The sequence below is a fragment of the Dendrobates tinctorius genome, unplaced genomic scaffold (genome assembly GCF_039654945.1).
Source record: "Dendrobates tinctorius isolate UK_male_01 unplaced genomic scaffold, ASM3965494v1 ptg000016l, whole genome shotgun sequence".
Classification (NCBI taxonomy): Eukaryota; Metazoa; Chordata; class Amphibia; order Anura; family Dendrobatidae; genus Dendrobates; species Dendrobates tinctorius.
The window spans coordinates 87165702-87189449 of NW_027361684.1; the positions used below are offsets into that span (position 1 = coordinate 87165702).

The 23748-nt window shown below is 44.7% G+C and overlaps 1 protein-coding gene across 1 annotated transcript in view; it reads right to left on the minus strand.

The window, feature by feature from the left end:
- OTC (ornithine transcarbamylase) overlaps positions 1-23748 on the minus strand; it is a 160374-nt gene that overhangs the window by 102205 nt on the left and 34421 nt on the right. Inside the window, exons 3-4 of the mRNA XM_073566021.1 lie at positions 7839-7920; positions 914-1001 (exon numbers count right to left, since the gene is read on the minus strand). Coding sequence (XP_073422122.1) covers positions 914-1001; positions 7839-7920 — 170 coding nt within the window. The remainder of the gene's footprint in view (positions 1-913; positions 1002-7838; positions 7921-23748) is intronic.

Genomic DNA, 23748 nt, shown 5'->3' on the forward strand with positions numbered 1-23748 from the left:
AAACGCAACCTGTGAACATAGCCTAACAGTTCAGTGCACTTTCCCACCTACTTGTTTTCTATATATCTCTGTCCTCCTTTGGCTTCTGTTAGGCCAGGTCTCTCAATCAAGAAAGAGGGGGTGAAAGGAGATGCCAGACAAGCAGATGGGTAGGTACACTGAACTGCATAGTGTGAACAGTCATTTTGTGTAAGGTTCAAACGGGCATATTACAGTCAGTATACAGACTACAATGCTTGGATTGACTGCAGGTCTCCTGATCTGAAATTACAACCTCGTAGACACATATTGGTCTGTTATCAGTCCAAAGTTACATTGTCGTGCATATGCAGACCTTGAAATATGTCTGAACCAGGCCTATGTTACTCCAAATTCACTGATACTCAGGCATGGACTGGCCCACAGGAGAGTCATCCGGTGGACCACTGTGCAGAATTGGCCACCACCCTCTTATATGAGCAGTACTTAGCACAATACACTTGAATCACTATGTACAGACATAGGCGGCATCTTATTCCTTATTCCTTTTTTCACATGAAGATGATAAGTGGGGCCCTGGAGTTGGTTACTGGTGGGCCCTTGGCAGCCCAGTCTGACACTGCTTATACTTATTGAAATACAGACCTGATTGATTGTGCTGTTACTTGCTATAATAACCCTACATGTTTCCTATCACTACAATACCGCCTGTAAGTAGTCACAGCTTTATCTATGCTACAAAGACTAATTAAGCATTAAATCATGTATAGTAAGCAAATCTTCCTGGTGGTAGTTATTTTATTATTCTGGCATTTTTTTAATTGGGCGCACAGCTCTATAGATAAAACTCTGTACGTTGGTTGGATTAATACAAAAGTGCATTTCTCTCATATAAACAGATAAATCTGTAGGGAACAGACAATATGAAAGAGACCTTGCTGTGTCCTTCAGGCTTTCATTGACTCCCAAATGAATATCCTGTGTAGTGAGAAAACAAGGATGTCCTCCAAGTAAAGCAAATCCTATAAGTATATGACAAAAATGTAAGTTTATTTCTAAGGCTGGAAATTGTCAGAAAGTATCACATACAAACATCAGTTATGCACCCCCAAGGCCTGCCATCTGAGAAGTGCTACAAACCTGAGGACACAAAGGAAAAATCTGCATGAGCATAAATCTCTGCACTGACACATGTTGGTTGGACTTATGGGAAAAATCCCCGATTCATATTTCATTTGATGCACAATTACATTAAGGGGTGTTCAGATTATGAAATTGTAAGTGGCATAATGACACATGTAGCAGCACCCAAAAACATAAGTGAAAACAATACCCAGAAGTGTACAAGGTGACTTCTGCTTGTTAAAGGGAACTTGTCACCAGGTTTTCCCAAAATAAAGTACGGCCAGCGGCTTTAAGCCCTCTTTTATAGCATTCTAGTATGATGCATGAACAGTGGCATGTAAAAGTTTGAGCATCCCTTGTCAAAATTACTGTTTTTGTGAACAGCTAAGCAAATTAAAGATGAAATGATGTGTAAAAGGGCTAAAGTTAAAGATGACACATTTTCTTTTTATTTTAGGCACAAAATATATATATTGCCATTTTTATATTTTAAAAATTACAAAAAGGAAAATGGGCATATGCAAGTGTTTGGGCACCCTTGGAGATTTGTGTGATCAGATAAGGCCTGTTTCACACATCAGTTTTTTCTGTCAGTCCAAATCCACCAAAATAGCGGAAAACGGATCCGCAGGCGGACTGACAGAAACGTGTGGCAGCGGATCGGCGGATGTACGGATCCGCCAATCTTGCAAATTTAAAGGAACCGTGCCTGGTTAAAAAAAAATAAAAAAATACCGGTTATGTAGTGTTCTCCATGTCGCTGCCGAGATCTCGCGGGAGCCAGGGTGGGAGTAATGGCGCGGCTGAGATCTCGCGGGAGTCGGGACCAGGGGACATGAGCAGTTGTGATGGATCGTGGGAGGGATAACCTGGGGATTATCGCGGGATGTTAGCGCCAACCATCGCGCGATGTGGGAAGCAGACATCGCGGGAAGTGAGCGGTCCTTATCGCGGGATGTGTGGAGCGATTACGCGATGTGAGTAACAATCATCGCGTGATGTGGGGGGCAGGAATGTCATGATCGCGGGAAGTGTGGAGGAGAGAGAGAGAGAGAGATTTTTCTACCGGCAGCCAGACAGAAATGGGGGTTAAATCACTACATGGTGGATCCGCGGCCCGAAAAAACGTTGCAGGGTCCGTCTGGTCATGTCAGTGGACGCCAAAATCTTGGCGGATCCGCTGACATGCGGATGCAACGGACGACCAGTCAGTCAAAATCCGCCAATAATAATGCTAGTCAATGGGGGAAAAATGGATCCGCCAAGAAAAATGGCGGATCCGTTTTTTCTCCAAAACGGTGGATTTTGACTGATGGTCAAAAACGGATGTGTGAAGCAGGCCTAACTTTGACCATGGTTTCAAACCTTAACTAACTTGCTAGAGTTATGGCTTGTTCACTATCATCGTTAGGAAAGGCCAGGTGATGCAAATTTCCCAGCTTTATAAAAATCCAGCCTCCTCTAAACCTGTGCCAAAAAGCAGCATCCAATGGTTCTTCTAAGCAGCTGTCTAGCACTCTGAAAATGAAAATGAGGTCCACAAAGCAGGAGAAGGCTATAATAAGTGTTGTGAGTTCATTTTTTGGTCTACCAGTTGTGAGTTCTCCTTCCAGGCTCCCTCTGGTGGTAACAGGAGGTAGTGAGGCTGATTTAATCAGTAGAGATCTGCCACCTGATAATGAGGATGACGATTGGACCTCAGGAATCTCAGATTGGATTTAAGACAGCCGACGCCCTACTCTGGTGCTGGTGATTCCTTCTGCTTGTCAGGTCTTGGTTCTCAGCTCTGTTCCAGTCAGCTCAAGCTAAGTTTTTCTGCTAATGTTCACACTTGATTTTGTTGTTCTATTCAGTTTTTTTGTGTGGTCAGCCAGCCCCGGCTGAGGTTGTGCTGAATTTCCACTCTTATTTGTCTGTATCAGCCAATTTGCTTTTTGTCCCTTATTAGATTGGCCTCTTTTTGCTCTGTCTCAGAATATTCCAGAGTGCTGATATAGTGGCAGAAGTCTAGTGACTTCAGGGTTAATTTTGTTATCAGAAGTGTTGGACATTATTTTGTAGGGTTTTGGGCAGATTGCAGACAGTGTCTTTCCTTTCCTCTCCTTTCTAGTTAGTTTGGGCCCCATCATTTGCTCAGCCTATTTTCTTGCCTGTGTTTGTGTTTTCATCTTGTTTCAATACATGTGTGGGGGCTGTATATTCCTTTGGGGTCTGCTCTGGGGCAGTTAGTTTTCCCCTTTTCTTGCTTTAGGCTTATTTAGTCCTCCGGCCGTGACAAGGCGTCTAGGTTCATCATAGGTACGCTCCACGGCTGCTGCTAGTTGTGTGGTTAGGATCAGGGATCTGCAATCTGCATAGTTACCAACCTCTCTGGTTTTTCTGAGCTTAGCTTGTTTAGGTTTATTCCTCCTCGGTGACCCATTCATAACAAAGAAGATAGCAAAGTGTTTTCAAGTTGCCCTTTCCTCAGTTCAAAATGTAATTAAGAAATGTCAGTTAAGAGGAACAGTCGAGGTTAAGATAAGGTCTGGAAGACTAAGCAAAATTTCAGTGAGAGCTGCTTGTAGAATAGCTAGAGAGGAAGAACCCCTGCTTGACTGCAAAAGACCTTTAGAAAGATTTAGCAGACTCTGAAGTTGTGGTTCTTTGTTCTACTGCTCAGAGATCCCTGCACAAATATGTTCTTCATGGAAGAGTCATCAGAAGAACACCTCTCCTGCGTCCTCACTATCAAATTCAGCATCAGAAATATGCGGCACACTAACTAAACATGTGCCTTGTGAATTTTGGAAACTAATCCTGTGAACCGATAATGTTAAAATAGAACTCTTTAGCCACAATGATCAAAGGTATGTGTGAAGAAAAAAGGACACAGAATTTCAGGAAAAGAACATCTCGCCAACCATTAAGCATGGAGATGGATCAATCGTGCTTTAAGGTTGTGTTGATTGTGTTGCAACCAATAGCACATGGAACATTTCCCGTGTAGAGGAACAAATTCTTGATGTAAACATAGCACCATCTGTAAAAAAGCTGAAGTTGAAAAGAGGATGGCTTCTACAAATGAATAATCCTAAACAGATGTCAAAATCCACAACAGACTACCTCAAAAGGAACAAGCTTGAAGGTTTTACAATGGATCTCAAAATAGCTGTGATGCAAGACATCTCAGGAATCTGACAGAATAGGAACAATTTTCCAAGGAAGAATGTATGAAAATCCCTTAGGCAAAAAAAATGTAAAGACTCTGATGGCTACAAAAAAGTGTTTTTTTAAGCTGTGATATTTGCAAAACGAGGGTTCTACTAAGTATTAACCATGCAGGGTGCCCAAACTTTTGCATTGACTCATTTTCCTTTTTGTAGAAAGAAAGAATGACACAAACTCCTTTAATAATCTTAATTAAACCATACTTACAACCTCGCCTATTTCCACCAAAGCCCACAATCTCCTGCAATAAAACTAAAATAAAAAAACAATATACCATACCTGTCCGTCGTTCTGTCCCACGCCGTAATCCAAGTCTGGGGGATAAACATTTTTCAACCTAGATGGCGTCAAGATGTGACCGTCCAGGCTGAGAACCACTGGTGACTGAACTGCTGCTAGCGCAGCCTCAGAGACCGGTGGTGGCATCATCTAGGTTACCAGTGGTCAGTGAGGCTCAGTTCCCAGCCTGGCTGAACTGCCGTGACCTCGGTGATATCCCCGCTAACACCGTGAGATTTTTTTTTTACTGTGCTAGCAGGGATCTCATCGAGGTCACCACAGTTCAGCCCGGCTGGGAACACAGCCTCAGTGACGTCACCGCTAGTCACTGATTCTGCGCTTGCAGTTTAGTCACCAGTGGTTCACAGCCTGGACGGTCGCATCTTGGCACTGTCCAGGTTGAAACATGTTTATCCCCCAGACATGGATTACGACGCGGGACAGAAAGACAGACATGTATGGTATATTGTTTTTTTTATTTTAGTTTTATTGCAGGAGAACGAGGGCTTCGGAGGAATTAGGTGAGGTTGTAAGTATGGCTTAATTAAGATTATTAAAGGACTCTGTCATTCTTTCTATTTAAGGACTTTTTTCTAGGTGTCTATTTTCTTACAATGTGACTACATGATTAGTAATGGATAGATATCTTATACACACCTCTCCATTATATCAAGCGATGGGCTTGATGAAACCTGACAATACAAAGGCGACATCAAGCCCCCTCAACTATCACCCCACTTGCCACCGCTACAGGGCAAGTTGGGAGAGTCGGGCAAAGTGCCAGAATTGGTGCATCTAATAGATGTGCCTTTTCTGGGCAGCTGCGGGCTGCTATTTTTAGTCTGGGAAGGGCCAATATCCATGGCCCCTTACCAGTCTGAGAATACCAGCCCCCAGCTGTCTGCTTTAGCAAGGCTGGTTGTCAAAAATGGGGGGGCCCCATGCTGTTTTTTAAAATTATTTATTTAAATAATTACAAAAACAGTGTTGGGACCCCTGTATTCTTGATAACTAACCTTTCTGAAGCTGACAGTTAAGGGTTGGAGCCCCCAACTGTGAGTTTTGTCTGACTGGTTAGCAAAAATACAGGGGAACCCACGCTGTTTTTTTTTATTATTTATTTACAGCGCAGGAGTGGCTAATGAATAATCCCATTCGCCACTCCTGCTCTCACTCTAATTAGCCGTAGCAGGTGTCGGATCAAGGGATCAGTAGTTCCATCAGCTGATACCAGTGACCGGAGGTAAGCTTTATACCTCCAATCACAGCTGAGCGCTCACACTGTCTTTTGACAGCGTGGGAATCACGGCTTTCTGACCGGCGGGGATGGTTTCACCGCCAATCAGAAGCGGTGTTTGCCACGCTGTCATGCACATGACAGCGTGGCAAACACTTGATGTTTGGGCCCCCCATTCAAGTGAATGGAGTCTGAGTTCGGGTCGGTACTGTTCTGGTACCCAAACCCGAACTTTATGTAATTGTTCGGCCGAACCCGCCAGACCCGAACATGCAGGTGTCCGCCCATCTCTATTGGTATTATTTTATTCCCACTGCCTGAGCATTTTGTTGTTCTTTTTAAATACACCATATGTTTCCAGAAATATGGGTCTTTTATGCTAATTTTTGTGGTCTTTACCAAGGAGCAGTGGCCCACAAGATAATAATGGAGAGCAGCCTAAAGACATGGCTGTAGAGAATCAAGCAAGCCCCTTTTTGAATTACCATAAAAATTTGCATATTGGCCATTACTAAATAAAAGGCCCGCATCTCTATATATAAGCTGGATTAAAAAAAAAATAACAACAATGTTAGCAACAGCAAACAACAAAGCTCATTACTTAGGGGAACAGCAGGAATATAATAAGTGTAAAAACTTTTGAGCTGTGACAAGTAGACCTGAGCAAATATGTTCGGAATCGGTCGCCAAAAATGAATTTGCCATATTGTTACCCTATTTGTGCTGAATTTATGTATGATGATCAGTTCCAAACATTCGTTGATTTCTACTCCAATCGAATCCAATGACGTTCAGCAAATATTGCAAAAACAATATTCCCTGTCGATCATCATCGGTACCGAATTTTAACAAATTTGGTCAACTCTAGTGACAAGTCCTCTTTTCCTTGTCAACTCTTCAAAGCAGGAGGCAGAGGGAGCAATTTAGAGATTTTTGCCTTTCCAATCGTCTGGAGTTTCATGCTGCTCCCCCCTGCCTCCTGCTTGTGATCCATATATTTCTCCCTGTCATCTCTTAGAAATATGGCATACAGGAGAGGGGTATAAAGCTGTGTCTCAAAGAATACACTGGAGACTGCAGCGTAAGTTGGGGCAATTTAAAACGAATAGACAGAATTCCTTGTGCCACCCGTATGCAGCATCAGTAACACACGGACAGCCCCCGGGGAAGATGCGCTACAGCGCTGTTCCCCGATGGCAGGTGCTGAAGCCGGCTGTCATCAATCTCCTTTGCTCGCTGGCAGAGCAAGGGAGAATAATGCACAGACCCATTTCGTGAGTACGTGTCTCCGGTGCATGTGTAAACTGTCACCACACGTACCGGAGACACGGACGTGTGAAAGAGGCCTTAGACTGTACTAGGAGAACTATGTCAGGGGGAAGAAGGATCAGAAGTCAGATGGCCTATATTTGGCACATCATCTAAAACAGGTACTATGTGCAGACAGTGTTTTTGAAGCAGTAAAAAAAAATATTTTTTTTAAATATGAAAACAATTCAAGAAACTGATAAGGGATTTTGGACATTTTTTAAGCCTTTAGAGGAGTTTTTACTATAGACATTTTTCAGCATTTTTCATTGGACAAAAAACTTTTCTAAGAACTCCATGTGTACACAGACAGTAGATAAAGAAGCAGCTTACCTAGAAGAGGAACAAATAGACTTCAGAATCACATTACATGCAGGGATTGTTTGTGGCAGGGACAAACTTACTATGAGTTACTGTGGTATTTACTATCGTACAAATAAAAAATATCTGACATATCCATATCCTGACATAAAAGTATACGGTAAAACTTCTTTAAGTTAACCATACAAAATTGTAATGGCTCGTAATCACTAACCTTGGAGAGATATAGGTTTGGGTTTATACAAAAACAGTAATTCTTTTTTTATTAGCTATATACAAAAAAAATTATTTTCTAGATCTCTTGGAGCAATAAAAATATACGCAAATATTCACGTAACTTTGAAATAAAATGTGATCATTTTGGAATAGATCACACTACCTGTTTCAGTGGAAAGCCTAGTTCTGGTGCTTCTTTTCTCAAATATCATCGCAAGAGATTTACCCTGCAGTAAAGGCAGATACTAGAAAGAAAAGAAAATTGTGAGATTAAACATGCTGAAAAACCACATAACGAGGAAACCTAACTCTGCTAAAACCAAGAAATATGAGCTTGTGTGCAGGTAAATACATTTCCTACTTTCTTCCGAGGCTGTACTCTTTGATTTAGTCAGATCTTTCAGGCTAAGGTCAGGATTGAAACTAGCAAATGTTAGAACAGGAAAGCCTTTCTCAAGGCTTAGTCAGATTTGGTCAGTAATTTGTAGTAAATTTTTAAAACTGATATCTGGTGGCAAATCTACATGGAAAAAAATGCAATATATGCAATAATATGTACAATGGTTACAAATGATACTTGGCGACATTTCAAACATTTTACATTGTCTTCTTTCTGAACGGCTCCTTTTACCATAATGCAAAGGCAGAACAAATGTTGTGCTGTTGAGGAGGTAGAGCACTGACTGAATTACCACTGGGACCTCAATTTTCTGAGATGTCACTTGTTATCATTGTATCACTGTAGCTGTATAGCTGTGTATTGATTTCCACAATTGCAGCATTTTTTACTCTATATTTACTGATCATATCAAGGATCTAAAGATAACAGTGTCATGGTCACGTGTCTCAGGACGCAGATGATGCCGCAAGGCGAACCCATAACACACGTGACCCTGGATACACCGCCTCCAGTGGGGCGCATTTAAATAATAAAAACGTGCAGGTGGATACGCCGCCTCCACCTGGCGAATTTAGGTATTACACGTTATACATACAATATCTGGAAACACCGCCTCCAGTAAGGCGCATTTAAATAATAAAGGGGGGAACCTGGGTAACTTTAACAATGGTGGGCCCTGCTATAGGGAAAAGGGAATTGGAGACCTCCTGAGCTCCCCTGAGCCAGTGTCCCTGCACTCCTAACATTCCCTATGCCGGTTTCGCACCGGGCGCCGCACGCGTACCTCAACGCCCTAGCTCGCCCTGACCCTAAACCCTCACTAGGGAATGGGTCGGTGCAGAGACTAATCCCACCACTGCACTAATAACACACATGAGGAAAGAGACAATACAGGGGAAACACCACTTAGCTTTGCTCTGTTGCGTGCGCTCCTAGCAACAGAGCCCTCCACCTGAGTGCATCTTCTCCTCCACCCGGATCCATCACCATAACAGGATCCTTCAACTTAGTGCAACCTTGGAGCAGAGTCCAACACCAGTTGCAGCTGCTTAGAACCAGAGTCCCAAGGATGAGTTCAGCTGCTGACACGAAGTCAAGCATGCTTGAGTCCAGCTCAGCGGCCAAGTCCCACATGGTGAGTGCCACTCTCCATAGTCGCCACTCCACCAGCCCATGCAGAAACTTCCCGCTGACACCATCACTGCGACTCCACCATGCCAGCCCTTCGTCCAGACACCATAGCTGCAACACGTCCCCCCTGGCTAAGCTGTGCAGGACTCCTCACCAGCTCCATCCGTCCTCCAGGATCTCCAACTCAGAGTGAACACAAACTCACAATATCACAGGCAGTGATTGCACACCTCTAGCACACCTTTATAGGGTGTAACACCTGATACATGATTAAGTGCACAAAACCTAAAGTGCAATATCAAAACCACCACCAGGGACAGTCAAGACACCTTGGAACTTTCCAAAGTAAAAAAAGTTCACCCAGTGATTTAAAACTGTCAGATCACTTCAGATCATGACAAACAGCAGAAGAACAGTAATAAGGTGTATTACCCATTTTAATTGCTGTGTATGTTTGGTATATCTATTAGAAAAGCCCTTGGAGTTTACGTCAAACTAAGGCTATTTTCATGTTACGACTTTGCCAGACGTAAGTGACTCCATTGGGGCTTCTGCCTGAAGCCCTGAAAAACCGAATTCGAACGAAACTACTGATGGCCATTGAGTTTAATGAAGCAGCTCTATCTGACCTACTTATCGTCAGCATATGACTTTTGGAGATAGGCATTAGATTCAGGGCTTCAGATGGATGCCCGATGCAGCGACTGACATGTTGCAAAGATGCAATCTGAAGCCAACCTTATACATACGACCCCAGTGATATTAAGAAAGCCAAAAGAGTGTAAGGCAAATTCTGTCATGTATGAAATTACATAGCATGGTCCTGGTTCACCATTCCCTTTTTTTATTAAATTACTTTTCTTTTGTCTTGATGTACTTATTGTGTTTTTGTTGTGCCAAATTCTTCAAAAGGTGAATTAAAATCTAATTTTTTATGTTTTTCCATTTTTGTGCCTTTTTAGACTAGAAAGATGCATGATCTTTTAGAATGTCTTCTACTTACCAAAGTACAATTGGGCAAAAATTTTCACTTTGTTATGAAAAACCACAATCACTTTATAAAACAAAAACAAAAAACAAAACACAGCCAAAACCAAAGAGTGTTAACTTAAAAAATAGGCGCAAAAGCAATATTCAGTAAGGCACAAACATAAAAATTACTATTACAGCGAACTAATAGTCCACACGACCACATTTTTCATCCGAGTGCTGGCCGTGGAAAAAGAGAGCACTCGAAACAATTCTATTCAGTGGGGCAGAGCAGATGAGCAATTTTTTAATTGAAAAAATCTGCTTGCAAAAAAAAAAAGAAAATCGCAGCGTGCATTGGTTTCTTCTGTAACTTGGATGTGACTCACCTATTTAAGTCTATGGATGCGCAAAAAAAAATGGATGCCATAAAGAGACATGATGTAGCATCCGATTTATACGAATATGTGGCGCCCCCAGGAGTATGGTCGCCACAGTGTCATTGCCTTCCTCCAGGGAGGGTGATGTCAGGCTTGGAGGCAAAGAAGGGTCTCTCTAACAGTTAACCATGTCATGCAACACAGTTCCCACTCCAGGCCAGCAGAGGGAGCTCTGAACCAGAATTGGGGGAGGAGTGCTCTCTGAGGGCCAGGAAGGGAAATCAGGAATTAGTGTGAGGAGGGCAAAATGTGTAGATGTGTGGAGAGAAGCTGGAGTTTGAACTGAGGTTAGAGAGCTCCTGTCATGATCCAGGCGTGGATCTGTCAGATTAAATGGACAAAGTGAACGTTTTTCCCTTTGGCAAGGTGACGTGATTGCCCCCGGTGGCCATTGAAATTATCACATGTGGTGTCATTCATTCTGAGTTGCCCCGGTGGTGGTTAGTGGTATCGCACGATAGTTTGGGTTCATAGAATCATAGAATCATAGAATCGTAGAGTTGGAAGGGACCTCCTGGGCCATCTGGTCCAACCCCCTGCTCAAAGCAGGATTCGCTAAATCATCCCAGTCAGATGTCTGTCCAGCCTCTGTTTGAAGACTTCCATTGAAGGAGAACTCACCACTTCTCGTGGCAGCCTGTTCCACTCATTGATCACTCTAACTGTCAAAAAGTTTTTTCTAATATCTAATCTGTGTCTCTTCCCATTCAGTTTCATCCCATTGCTTCTAGTCTTTCCTTGTGCAAATGAGAATAAAGTTGATCCTTCTACAATGTGACAGCCCTTTAGATATTTGTAGACAGCTATTAAGTCTCCTCTCAGTCTTCTCTTTTGCAAACTAAACATTCCCAAATCCTGCAACCTTTCCTCATAAGACAGGGTTTGCAGACCGGTCACCATTCTGGTCGCTCTTTTCTGAACTTGCTCCAGTTTGTTGATGTCTTTTTTAAAATGTGGTGCCCAAAACTGGACACAATATTCCAGATGAGGTCTGACCAAAGAGGAGTAGAGGGAAATAATGACTTCACGTGATCTAGACTGTATGCTTCTGTTAATACATCCTAGAATTGCATTTGCCTTTTTTGCTGCTGCATCACACTGTTGACTCATATTCAGTCTGTGATCTATTAGTATACCCAAGTCTTTTTCACATGTGCTGTCACTTAGCCCTATTCCTCCCATTCTATATATGCTTTTTTCATTTTTATTGCCCAGATGTAGTACTTTGCATTTCTCCCTGTTAAAAACCATTCTGTTAGTTGCTGCCCACTTCTCCAGTTTATTTAAATCTTTTTGAATCCTCTCTCTCTCTTCTCTAGTATTAGCTATCCCTCCTAGCTTTGTGTCATCAGCAAATTTAATCAGTTTACCCTCAATTCCTTCATCTAAATCGTTGATAAAGATGTTGAACAATACAGGGCCCAGGACAGAGCCCTGTGGTACCCCACTTGAGACATTCTTCCAACTGGATGTGCAGCCATTTACGACCACTCTTTGGGTCCGATCACTAAGCCAGTTATGAATCCACCTAACAGTTGCCTTGTCCATTCCATACTTAGTCATTTTTTCAATAAGGATTGTATGAGAGACTTTGTCAAATGCTTTGCTGAAGTCAAGATATACTATATCTACAGCATTTCCTTGATCCACCCAATCAGTGATACCGTCATAGAAGGAAATTAAGTTAGTCTGACATGACTTATTAGTTAGAAACCCATGCTGACTCTGTTTAATCACTTCATTCTTATCCAGGTATTGACATACATGTTGTTTAATAATTTGTTCAAAGATCTTTCCTGGTATAGAAGTCAGACTCACCGGCCTATAGTTGCCTGGGTCCACCTTCTTCCCCTTTTTGAAGATAGGAACAACATTTGCTCTTCTCCAGTCTTCTGGCACTTCTCCTGTTCTCCAAGAATTTTCAAAGATTATGGAGAGGGGTTCAAAAATTTCTTCTGCTATCTCCTTCAGTACTCTGGGGTGTAATTCATCTGGACCTGGAGACTTGAATTCATTTAGGTTAGCTAAGTGTTTCCTCACTATCTTTCTGTTTATAGATATCCTGGATTCTTCTATTCCCTTAATAGGACAGTGAATAACAGTTGATGTTGCATTTCCTTTCTGAGAGAAAACAGATGCAAAATAGGAATTTAAAAGTTCAGCCTTCTCAACATCCTGTCTTACCATTTCATCATTTTCATCCTGTAAAAATCCTATAGCATCTTTGACTTTTCTTTTACTTTTGACATATCCCCAAAATCCTTTATTATTGCTTTTGACATCTCTTGCAAGCCTCAGTTCATTTTCAGCTTTAATAATCTGATTTGTGCCCTGCAGGTTCTGCAGACAGCATTATATTCTTCTTTAGATATGCCTCCCTCTTTCCATTTTATAAACATTTTTTTCTTCCTTTTTAGCATGTGCTTAAGTTCTGTGTTCATCCATCCTGGTTTCCTTAAATGCTTCCTATTCTTCCCTCTTTTCGGAATTGTTAACAACTGTGCTTTGAGAATTTCATTTTTCAAGATTTCCCATCCTTCCTGGACATTTTTGTCTTTAAGGATATCCAGCCATTGGATCCCTCCAATTCTCTTTCTGAATCCCTTAAAATCTGCCTTTCTGAAATCTAACCTTGACGTCTGAGTCTTCACAGGTCTTCCACCTCTAGTTATCCAAAATTCTAAAATAGCATGGTCGCTACCTCCTATGGTCCCAGCCACTTTTACCTCCTCAACCATTTCCTCCCTGTTTATAAGGATTAGATCCAAGGTAGCAGTTCCCCTTGTTTTCTCCCTTACCTTTTGGAAGATAAAGTTGTCAGCAAGAGAGGATAAGAATTTCCTTGACCTGTTAGTTTTGCCTGAGAGAGATTCCCAACAAATGTCTGGATAGTTGAAATCTCCCATGACAACTATGTCATATTTTTTGGAGAACTTGGCCATCTGATGCATAAAGAGTTCATCTATATCTTCGGCTTGCACAGGCGGCCTGTAGTAAATGCCTACAATGGTGTCCTTTCCATTGTTCTGTCCTTGTATTCTTACCCAAACAGTTTCCACAGAACTCCCAGTCTCTGAAGCTTCAATCTCTGTGCAGATATACGCGTTTCGAACATACAATGCGACACCCCCTCCTCGTTTATCAAGTCTGTTTCTTGCAAATAAGTTGTATCCTTCTAGTCTTGTATTCCAATCATGTGTATTGTCCCACCAAGTTTCAGTGATTCCAATTACATCATATTTCTTTTCCTGTGTTAGTAGTTCCAATTCTCCTTGTTTGTTGCCCATGCTTTGTGCATTAGTATAGAAACATTTTAGTTTGTGATTGGTTTCTCTTTCTCCAATATTTTTATTAATTAGATTCTTTCGTCTTTGTTCTTCCTTTCCACTTCTAATAGCAGAGTTCTCAATAGCATTTGTCAGGTGTATGGCTTTTTCTGGTCTTTTGCTTCCCTTCCCATGTTGTTCTAGTTTAAAGCTCTCCTTACAAGTGTAGCAAGGCGACTTCCAAATACATGCTTTCCAGTCTTCGTAAGGTGCACCCCATCTCTAGCAAGTAGTCCATCGTATAAGTAGTTCACTCCGTGATCCAGAAATCCAAATCGTTGCTGACGGCACCATCGACGTAGCCAGTTGTTCACCTGCAGAATCTTATTCCACCTCCTTGTTCCATGGCCATCCACTGGGAGGATGGAAGAGAAGACCACCTGCGCTCCCAGTTCTTTCACTTTCTTGCCTAAGTCTTCAAAGTCTCTGCAGATGATTTCCAGGTCGTTTCTTGCGGTGTCATTTGTCCCCACATGTAGTAGCAGGAATGGGTAGTCATCTGTAGGTCTGAAGAGTCCTGATATCCTGTCAGACACATCTTTAATTTTTGCACCTGGAAGACAGCACATTTCTCTTGTAGTTATATCCGGTCTGCAGATAGCGGCCTCTGTTCCTCTCAGCAGGGAATCCCCCATGACCACCACTCTCCGTTTCTTCTTCACAACATTTTTCTTTCTCCATCCAGGAGGACTCTGAGGGCGTACAAGGTTGCTGTTTGTTGGCAAAGTCTTATCCTGATGTATTTCTTCATTGTTTTCCTGCGTGAGAGCCTGGTACTGGTTCCTGAGCAGTATGGGTGCTGACTGCCTCCTGATCCTCCTGCTTCTCTGGGTCACATGTCTCCATTCCTCTGTTTCTTCAGGTGCACTTCGAATTTCTTCTCTTTCTGTAACATGAAGAGATAATTCTGCTCTGTCCAAGAACTCTTCACCTTCCTTAATGATCTTCAACGTAGCTAACCTCTCTTCGAGATTTTGCAACTTTTCCTCCAACAGGGACACAAGCTTGCATTTGTGGCATGTGAAGTTTGGCTTTTCCACTGGTAAATCTGTGAACATGTAGCAAGAAATGCAGCTCACCAAATGGCTCCTGGCCTCTTCCATCTTGAGATTTCTTAAAAACGATGAAAGATGAGCCAAATTTCGCGCGCCGATAGGCGCGCGGTTTTTCCGATTTCCTCTTTTCAGCTGCAACGGCCAAAACCCAGTGATCGTTGAGCTCCCGGAGACTCTTCACTTATCCCAGAAGGCACTGGGAATATGCAAATGATCTCCTCAAGACTCTTCCCCTGGTTTTCCGATTTCCTCTTTTCAGCTGCAACGGCCAAAACCCAGTGATCGTTGAGCTCCCGGAGACTCTTCACTTATCCCAGAAGGCACTGGGAATATGCAAATGATCTCCTCAAGACTCTTCCCCTGGTTTTCCGATTTCCTCTTTTCAGCTGCAACGGCCAAAACCCAGTGATCGTTGAGCTCCCGGAGACTCTTCACTTATCCCAGAAGGCACTGGGAATATGCAAATGATCTCCTCAAGACTCTTCCCCTGGTTTTCCGATTTCCTCTTTTCAGCTGCAACGGCCAAAACCCAGTGATCGTTGAGCTCCCGGAGACTCTTCACTTATCCCAGAAGGCACTGGGAATATGCAAATGATCTCCTCAAGACTCTTCCCCTGGTTTTCCGATTTCCTCTTTTCAGCTGCAACGGCCAAAACCCAGTGATCGTTGAGCTCCCGGAGACTCTTCACTTATCCCAGAAGGCACTGGGAATATGCAAATGATCTCCTCAAGACTCTTCCCCTGGTTTTCCGATTTCCTCTTTTCAGCTGCAACGGCCAAAACCCAGTGATCGTTGAGCTCCCGGAGACTCTTCACTTATCCCAGAAGGCACTGGGAATATGCAAATGATCTCCTCAAGACTCTTCCCCTGGTTTTCCGATTTCCTCTTTTCAGCTGCAACGGCCAAAACCCAGTGATCGTTGAGCTCCCGGAGACTCTTCACTTATCCCAGAAGGCACTGGGAATATGCAAATGATCTCCTCAAGACTCTTCCCCTGGTTTTCCGATTTCCTCTTTTCAGCTGCAACGGCCAAAACCCAGTGATCGTTGAGCTCCCGGAGACTCTTCACTTATCCCAGAAGGCACTGGGAATATGCAAATGATCTCCTCAAGACTCTTCCCCTGGTTTTCCGATTTCCTCTTTTCAGCTGCAACGGCCAAAACCCAGTGATCGTTGAGCTCCCGGAGACTCTTCACTTATCCCAGAAGGCACTGGGAATATGCAAATGATCTCCTCAAGACTCTTCCCCTGGTTTTCCGATTTCCTCTTTTCAGCTGCAACGGCCAAAACCCAGTGATCGTTGAGCTCCCGGAGACTCTTCACTTATCCCAGAAGGCACTGGGAATATGCAAATGATCTCCTCAAGACTCTTCCCCTGGTTTTCCGATTTCCTCTTTTCAGCTGCAACGGCCAAAACCCAGTGATCGTTGAGCTCCCGGAGACTCTTCACTTATCCCAGAAGGCACTGGGAATATGCAAATGATCTCCTCAAGACTCTTCCCCTGGTTTTCCGATTTCCTCTTTTCAGCTGCAACGGCCAAAACCCAGTGATCGTTGAGCTCCCGGAGACTCTTCACTTATCCCAGAAGGCACTGGGAATATGCAAATGATCTCCTCAAGACTCTTCCCCTGGTTTTCCGATTTCCTCTTTTCAGCTGCAACGGCCAAAACCCAGTGATCGTTGAGCTCCCGGAGACTCTTCACTTATCCCAGAAGGCACTGGGAATATGCAAATGATCTCCTCAAGACTCTTCCCCTGGTTTTCCGATTTCCTCTTTTCAGCTGCAACGGCCAAAACCCAGTGATCGTTGAGCTCCCGGAGACTCTTCACTTATCCCAGAAGGCACTGGGAATATGCAAATGATCTCCTCAAGACTCTTCCCCTGGTTTTCCGATTTCCTCTTTTCAGCTGCAACGGCCAAAACCCAGTGATCGTTGAGCTCGCGGAGACTCTTCACTTATCCCAGAAGGCACTGGGAATATGCAAATGATCTCCTCAAGACTCTTCCCCTGGTTTTCCGATTTCCTCTTTTCAGCTGCAACGGCCAAAACCCAGTGATCGTTGAGCTCGCGGAGACTCTTCACTTATCCCAGAAGGCACTGGGAATATGCAAATGATCTCCTCAAGACTCTTCCCCTGGTTTTCCGATTTCCTCTTTTCAGCTGCAACGGCCAAAACCCAGTGATCGTTGAGCTCGCGGAGACTCTTCACTTATCCCAGAAGGCACTGGGAATATGCAAATGATCTCCTCAAGACTCTTCCCCTGGTTTTCCGATTTCCTCTTTTCAGCTGCAACGGCCAAAACCCAGTGATCGTTGAGCTCGCGGAGACTCTTCACTTATCCCAGAAGGCACTGGGAATATGCAAATGATCTCCTCAAGACTCTTCCCCTGGTTTTCCGATTTCCTCTTTTCAGCTGCAACGGCCAAAACCCAGTGATCGTTGAGCTCGCGGAGACTCTTCACTTATCCCAGAAGGCACTGGGAATATGCAAATGATCTCCTCAAGACTCTTCCCCTGGGTTTAATATGTACGTAATTATGAATCAGGTGTGGGGCTCTATAAATGAGTCTCAGGGTGTGCAATCACTGCTGGTGATATTCACTCATTTGACAAGGAAGCCTGGGTGAACATGAGTCCTGCGCAGTCAGCCAGAGGGGATGAGTGGCAGCTAATGGTGTCTGCAGGAATTGCTGGCATGGCGTGGAGGAGTCGCAGTTTATGGTGTCGGCGGGAAGTGCGTGCATGGCTTGGTGGAGTGGCGACTATGGAGAGAGTTGCACTCGGCATGCTCGACTTGGTTGCCGAGAGCTGGACTCAAGCATGCTTGGATTCTTGGCAGAGGCTGACTCATCCTTGGGACTCTGTGACTGGACTGCTGCAACTGGTGATGGACTCTGCTCCAAGGCTGCACTATGGTGAAGGATCCTGTTATGGTGATGGATCCGGGTGGAGGAGAAGACACACGCAGGTGGTGGGGCTCTGTTGCTAGGAGCGTACGCAATAGAGCAAAGTTAAGTGGTGTTTCCCCTGTATTGTCTTCTTTCCTTATGTGTTGTTAGTGCAGCGGTGGGATTAGTCTCCACACCGACCTACTCCCTAGTGAGGGTTTAGGGTCAGGGCGAGCAAGGGCTAAGGTTCGCGTGCGACGACAGGTGCGGAGCCTGTATAGGGAATGTGAGGAGTGCAGGGACACTGGCTCAGGGGAGTGCAGGAGGTCTCCACGTCCCCATTCCCTATTGCAGGGCCCCCGTTGTTAATGTTACCCAGGTTCCCCCTTATTTAAATTCGCCACTGGAGGCGCTGTATCCAGGGTCACGTGTGTTATGGGTTTGCCTTGCGGTAACATCTGCGTCCAGACACACGTTGACCGTGACATTATCACCAGCCCTACAGTTTTTTTTTTCTGGTGAGCATGGCTTGGTGGAGTCCTGTGAGCAATTATCAGGGTCTGGGGCTGGGGCCATGTGGAGACCTGTGAGTAATTATCAGGGTCTGGGGCCTTTGGCCATGTGGAGACCTGTGAGCAGTTGCTGCTGGGCTTCACTGAGGTGAGTGAGGAGCTGCATGGTGTTTAAACCGCTGCAGCAGCAGTTATCAGGGTCTGGGGCCTCTGCTCAGAGAACCAAAAAAAAAAAGTGGCTGTGATCTGGCTAAAAGCCCCTAGAGTCGCTGCTGGGAGAGGGACTTGCTCATGCACGCGGGCGTACCCAGGCAGGTGGGAGGAATGGTGCCCCATGGAGCTGCTTGGTAGTCCCCGAGGTGAAGGGGTGCGTCCCTGTGGTGAGCAGACTGGTGTGATAGTCTGCGGGGTTTACACCAAATCTTCAAATACCACCATAGAAGCTGCTCCTCCTGGTCGTGTGGAGGCGACCAGTGAGTGTATATTTCCTCCATATCCGTTCCTTCTCCTCCTGGTATGAGCAGCAGGTGTGCTGCGTGGGAGTAGGGACAAATCTCAACCCTCGCCATTAACCAACCCTGGGAGGCGCAGATCTCATGGTGAAGAGGGTTGGAGGGTGGTGACCCCTTGGTGAATAGCGGGGGTGTGAGTGTGGTGATGCAGGGGGACTCCCTTGTTGTCAAGTCCAGAATGAGTTTACTAATTATGACAAACGAATGTGGGCAATAAATGTTCAGGTCCGGACCTGTGTGTGAACGAGCATGTATGGGTGGCCACCAAAAAACCATCTTGTGGGAGTGTGTTGTGGAGTCTGATCAGCTCATAGCAAACATACCCATACATAAACTTGTTCCCCAGGTCGTCGCTGTGGAGATGAGTGGTGCCTCCAAAATGAACATATATTGCCAATACCAGTGGTGCGTTTGTCATTAACCTGAAGTGTCAGATAGTGGTGGGGTGAACTCAGGATCTGGGGATCCCCGCTGTAGGTGTTTCCCTAATGAGGAGTGGTCTTGAGGGTCCAGAGGCCCCTCATTAAGGAGGGGGTACTGTAATGATCCAGGCGTGGATCTGTCAGATTAAATGGACAAAGTGAACGTTTTTTCCTTTGGCAAGGTGACGTGATTGCCCCCGGTGGCCATTGGAATTATCACATGTGGTGTCATTCATTCTGAGTTGCCCCGGTGGTGGTTAGTGGTATCGCACGATAGTTTGGGTTTAATATGTACGTAATTATGAATCAGGTGTGGGGCTCTATAAATGAGTCTCAGGGTGTGCAATCACTGCTGGTGATATTCACTCATTTGACAAGGAAGCCTGGGTGAACATGAGTCCTGCGCAGTCAGCCAGAGGGGATGAGTAGCAGCTAATGGTGTCTGCAGGAATTGCTGGCATGGCGTGGAGGAGTCGCAGTTTATGGTGTCGGCGGGAAGTGCGTGCATGGCTTGGTGGAGTGGCGACTATGGAGAGAGTTGCACTCGGCATGCTCGACTTGGTTGTCGAGAGCTGGACTCAAGCATGCTTAGATTCTTGGCAGAGGCTAACTCATCCTTATGACTCTGTTACTGGACTGCTGCAATTGGTGGTGGACTCTGCTCCAAGGCTGCACTACGGTGAAGGATCCGGGATGGTGATGGATCCGGGTGGAGAAGATGCACGCAGGTGGTGGGCTCTGTTGCTAGGAGCGTACGCAACAGAGCAAAGCTAAGTGGTGTTTCCCCTGTATTGTCTTCTTTCCTCATGTGTGTTGTTAGTGCAGTGGTGGGTTTAGTTTCCGCACCGACCAATTCCCTAGTGAGGGTTTAGGGTCAGGGCGAGCAAGGTCTTTGAGGTACGAGTGTGGCGCCCGGTGTGGAACCGGCATAGGGAACGTTAGGAGTGCAGGGACACTGGCTCACTCACCCTCCCAGTGATAGCGCATGATCTGGAGCCTGGTCTCCACGGTTGTATGGATACTGAAGGTCCTGCAACAGAAACCAGAGGAATAGGAAGCTATAAATGCTCTATTCCCAACTAAGACTCGGAGGCACAACAGCGACGGGTGAGCCAAGAGAGATAGAAGGCTACAGCTGTCTGCCATACAAGGTAGTTCTAAGAGAAGATAAGAAGGAACTTCAGTGTAACACTGTACTGCATGTACCTCAAGCCAGCGCTAGGAAGGAGACTACACAACCCATCTGATAGAGAGATCCCTGAGTTGCTTCCAGGCTAGCCTGCTCCCGTGCCATCTGTAATCAGGACCCTGGACTGTGTTTGCCAAGTAAAGGTAAAGAAACTGCACCCTGTTGTGTCCTTGCCTCCTTCCTGCAACATCCTCAGCACTGCTACATCTCTGGGCCAAACACTGCACCCTCTTCCTAAACATTCACCTACTCTGCCCTGGGACCAACAGCCCTACCTGTGGAGGGCTACAACATCATTGCTGCACCACACCATCTGTCCCAGAGGATCTGCTTGCAGCGTCGGCTTAACACCTCTCTTGCCGAACACCACAGGCGGCGTCACGAATCACTTATAAACTTTATTCCACCACTCAAACCCCTTTTACATGGGCGCCCAGGGCCACGGACCGGGCCACCGCTGCTGTGACAATCCCCTCTGAGAGACTGGCCCGGTACCGAGTACCCCACAGCCCTGGGAGGGCGACCCAAATACATTGCAATTCTGCAGCATGGGAAACTGCAAACATTCTTGTGATTGATTAATAGCTGCTGCAAAAAATGGACTGCATAGGGATGACATGTGAGAAAAAAGTCACACTTTTATGGCTGAAACTGAACAATTCTTTTATACACTTGTGCGACCCTACTGTTAGAACTATTTTACTCCATTAAAAAAGTAAAAAGACCATGATGAATCTTAGGGCCTATATGTTGGTTGTTTTATTTTTACAAAGCAATCCTGTCCATCCCGTCAAGGACGCTGCAAAAACCAGTATAGGAAAAAAGCCTCCTGCTGCTATTGACATTTTAGACTGGAGTCACCTGGTAACTTGTCATGTGTTGACCTGGTCGATATGCAAACATGTGACCCAGCAGTCAGCCCTCTCCAAACCTTTTGGATTTCAACACCTTCATGTATTACAAAATTGCAAAAAGTATTAACCCATGCGCTGGGTTAATAACTTCGACTGCTCCCCAAGAAGAATTTTATTTTTACACATGTATTTAAAAAAAAAAAAAAAAATCCTATGGTTTTGCAGCATTTTATTTGCGGCAAAACTGCAGCCAGAAGATGAATGAGGCAAGAAAATGTCACAGGCAATAGAAAAATGTGAAGCACACTTCAAACTGCCTTTCTGTTTAGATTTTTTTACACTGTTGGTGTGTTTTTGTGTACCTTAAGCATGATTTTTACATGCGTGGTATAGTGTTTTGTCACAATTGACCACCCCCTCAAACTGGATCTATTTCCAAACTAAAACAAAACAGCATATGTTTAACCACTTCCTGACTGCTGTCCTCATGATAATCCCAAGATCTTGAGAAAATTTTTTCATTAGTGAGTGGGTGGTTGAGATAGATCTGTAAGAGTGTGACAGTCATACGCCTCTCCACCTAAAGACGTTTGCAGGAATTGTATGGGAACACGTTAGAATATGGTTTTATTGTATGAGTAATGTAAAACATGAAACTCCATTGAATCTTATAGGTACTTATATGAGTAGTAAATGTATTGTGAATTTATAATGTGTTCTATGTAAAACATTTTGGGGAAGCTTAGGGATAAGCTTAGGATATCATAAGGTACAGCAAAGGACTAAGGGACTAAAGCTACCGTCAAGCACAGCGAGATCGCTAGCGAGATCGCTGCTGAGTCACAAGTTTTGTGACACAACAGCGATCTCACCAGCGATATCGCTGTGTGTGACACGTATCAGTGACCGGCCCCCCCGCCGGGTATCGCTGATCGTGCTCGAATGCCCTGGACCTTTTTTGATCATTGGTCTCCCGCTGGCCAGCACACATCGCTTCGTGTAGCAGGTGGGAGACCAGCGATCAGCTGGTAAACGTGGGTAACTAATGGTGCACGTCACTTAGTTACCCGCTGTGTACCTTAGATACCAGCGTGCTGGTGCAGAGAGCTGGTATCTAAGGTAAACAGCGGGTTTCTAAGCGCCGCGCGGTGCTTAGAAACCCGCTGTTTACCTTGGTTACCAGCTCCCTGCACCAGCGCGCTGGTATCTAAGGTACACAGGGGGGTAACTAAGCGACGTGCGCGCTTGTTACCTGCGTCCTCGCTGTCCTGATCGCTGCTGAGATCTGCCTGTTTGATAGCTCACCAGCGATCATGTAGCGACACACCAGCGATCCTGACAAGGTCATATCGTTGTCGGGATCGCTGGTGCGTCGCTATGTGTGACGGGGCCCTAAGATAGAGCAGGGAAAGTGCAGTTTTGGGCACTTTAGATATAGGAAGTAAGTTGCACAGGTTTAGGAACAATTAAAGAGTTGGGACCAGCCCAGCCAAGGGATGAAGCTGGGTTAGATAAAAAGGGAAGTATTTCCTTATTAGAGTGAGATGAGATCAGATAATAAAAGTGATAGCAGAAGTTCAAGGCCAGAGGGCACAAATGTTTATGGACTGTTAGATAGCATGAGAACGGCCGCAACAAACTTCAGCTCTTTCCACAAGGGAAAGCCGTACGGGTAATCGCATACGGAAGTTTGGACGGGATTCATGGGAGCTGCAAAGACGGACGGAGTATCCCAGAAGCCAGAGATGTCAGCGAGGAAAGGGATAGTACAGGCTGAAGGAACCGTAAATGCGACAACATATTGTGCTGTAACAATTTAACTTGGACTGCTCCGTAAAGTATAACTATCTGAAAAGAACTGGGTGTCTCCTATTGAATGTGCGGCTGTTCCTGCATCCTGGAGACAGCGGAGGCCTTTGGCAATAACGTGATTGTTATGCAATACACCCACAGCACAAGGGAAATGGGACACTATTTACTTGTGGGGTGCCAGGGTGTGGGAACTCAGCAACCCCTCATCCAAGACTACCGCCCTGTGCACCTTACAGATCATCTGTACCGAATTGAGGCATTGATGACAGAAGACCATGTCAGCATTTACCAAGTTGGTCTTTCTTGGTTACCTTGGGAATTCTGAATTCTGTAAGAATGGACCACTTTTTCATGGAGTATGGTGCATTATGTACCCTGTTCTTTATGGGATAATTTGTTGGTGTATATGGCAAATTATAAGTTTTAAAAAATGTAAAAAATATGGCATTGGCAAAGACACCACAAAAGACATCCAAAAAGAAGTCAGAAAAGACTCATTATTAAAAACACTGCCAGAGTTTTACCAAAGTGTCTGTCAATTGCTCTAAAAACCATGTT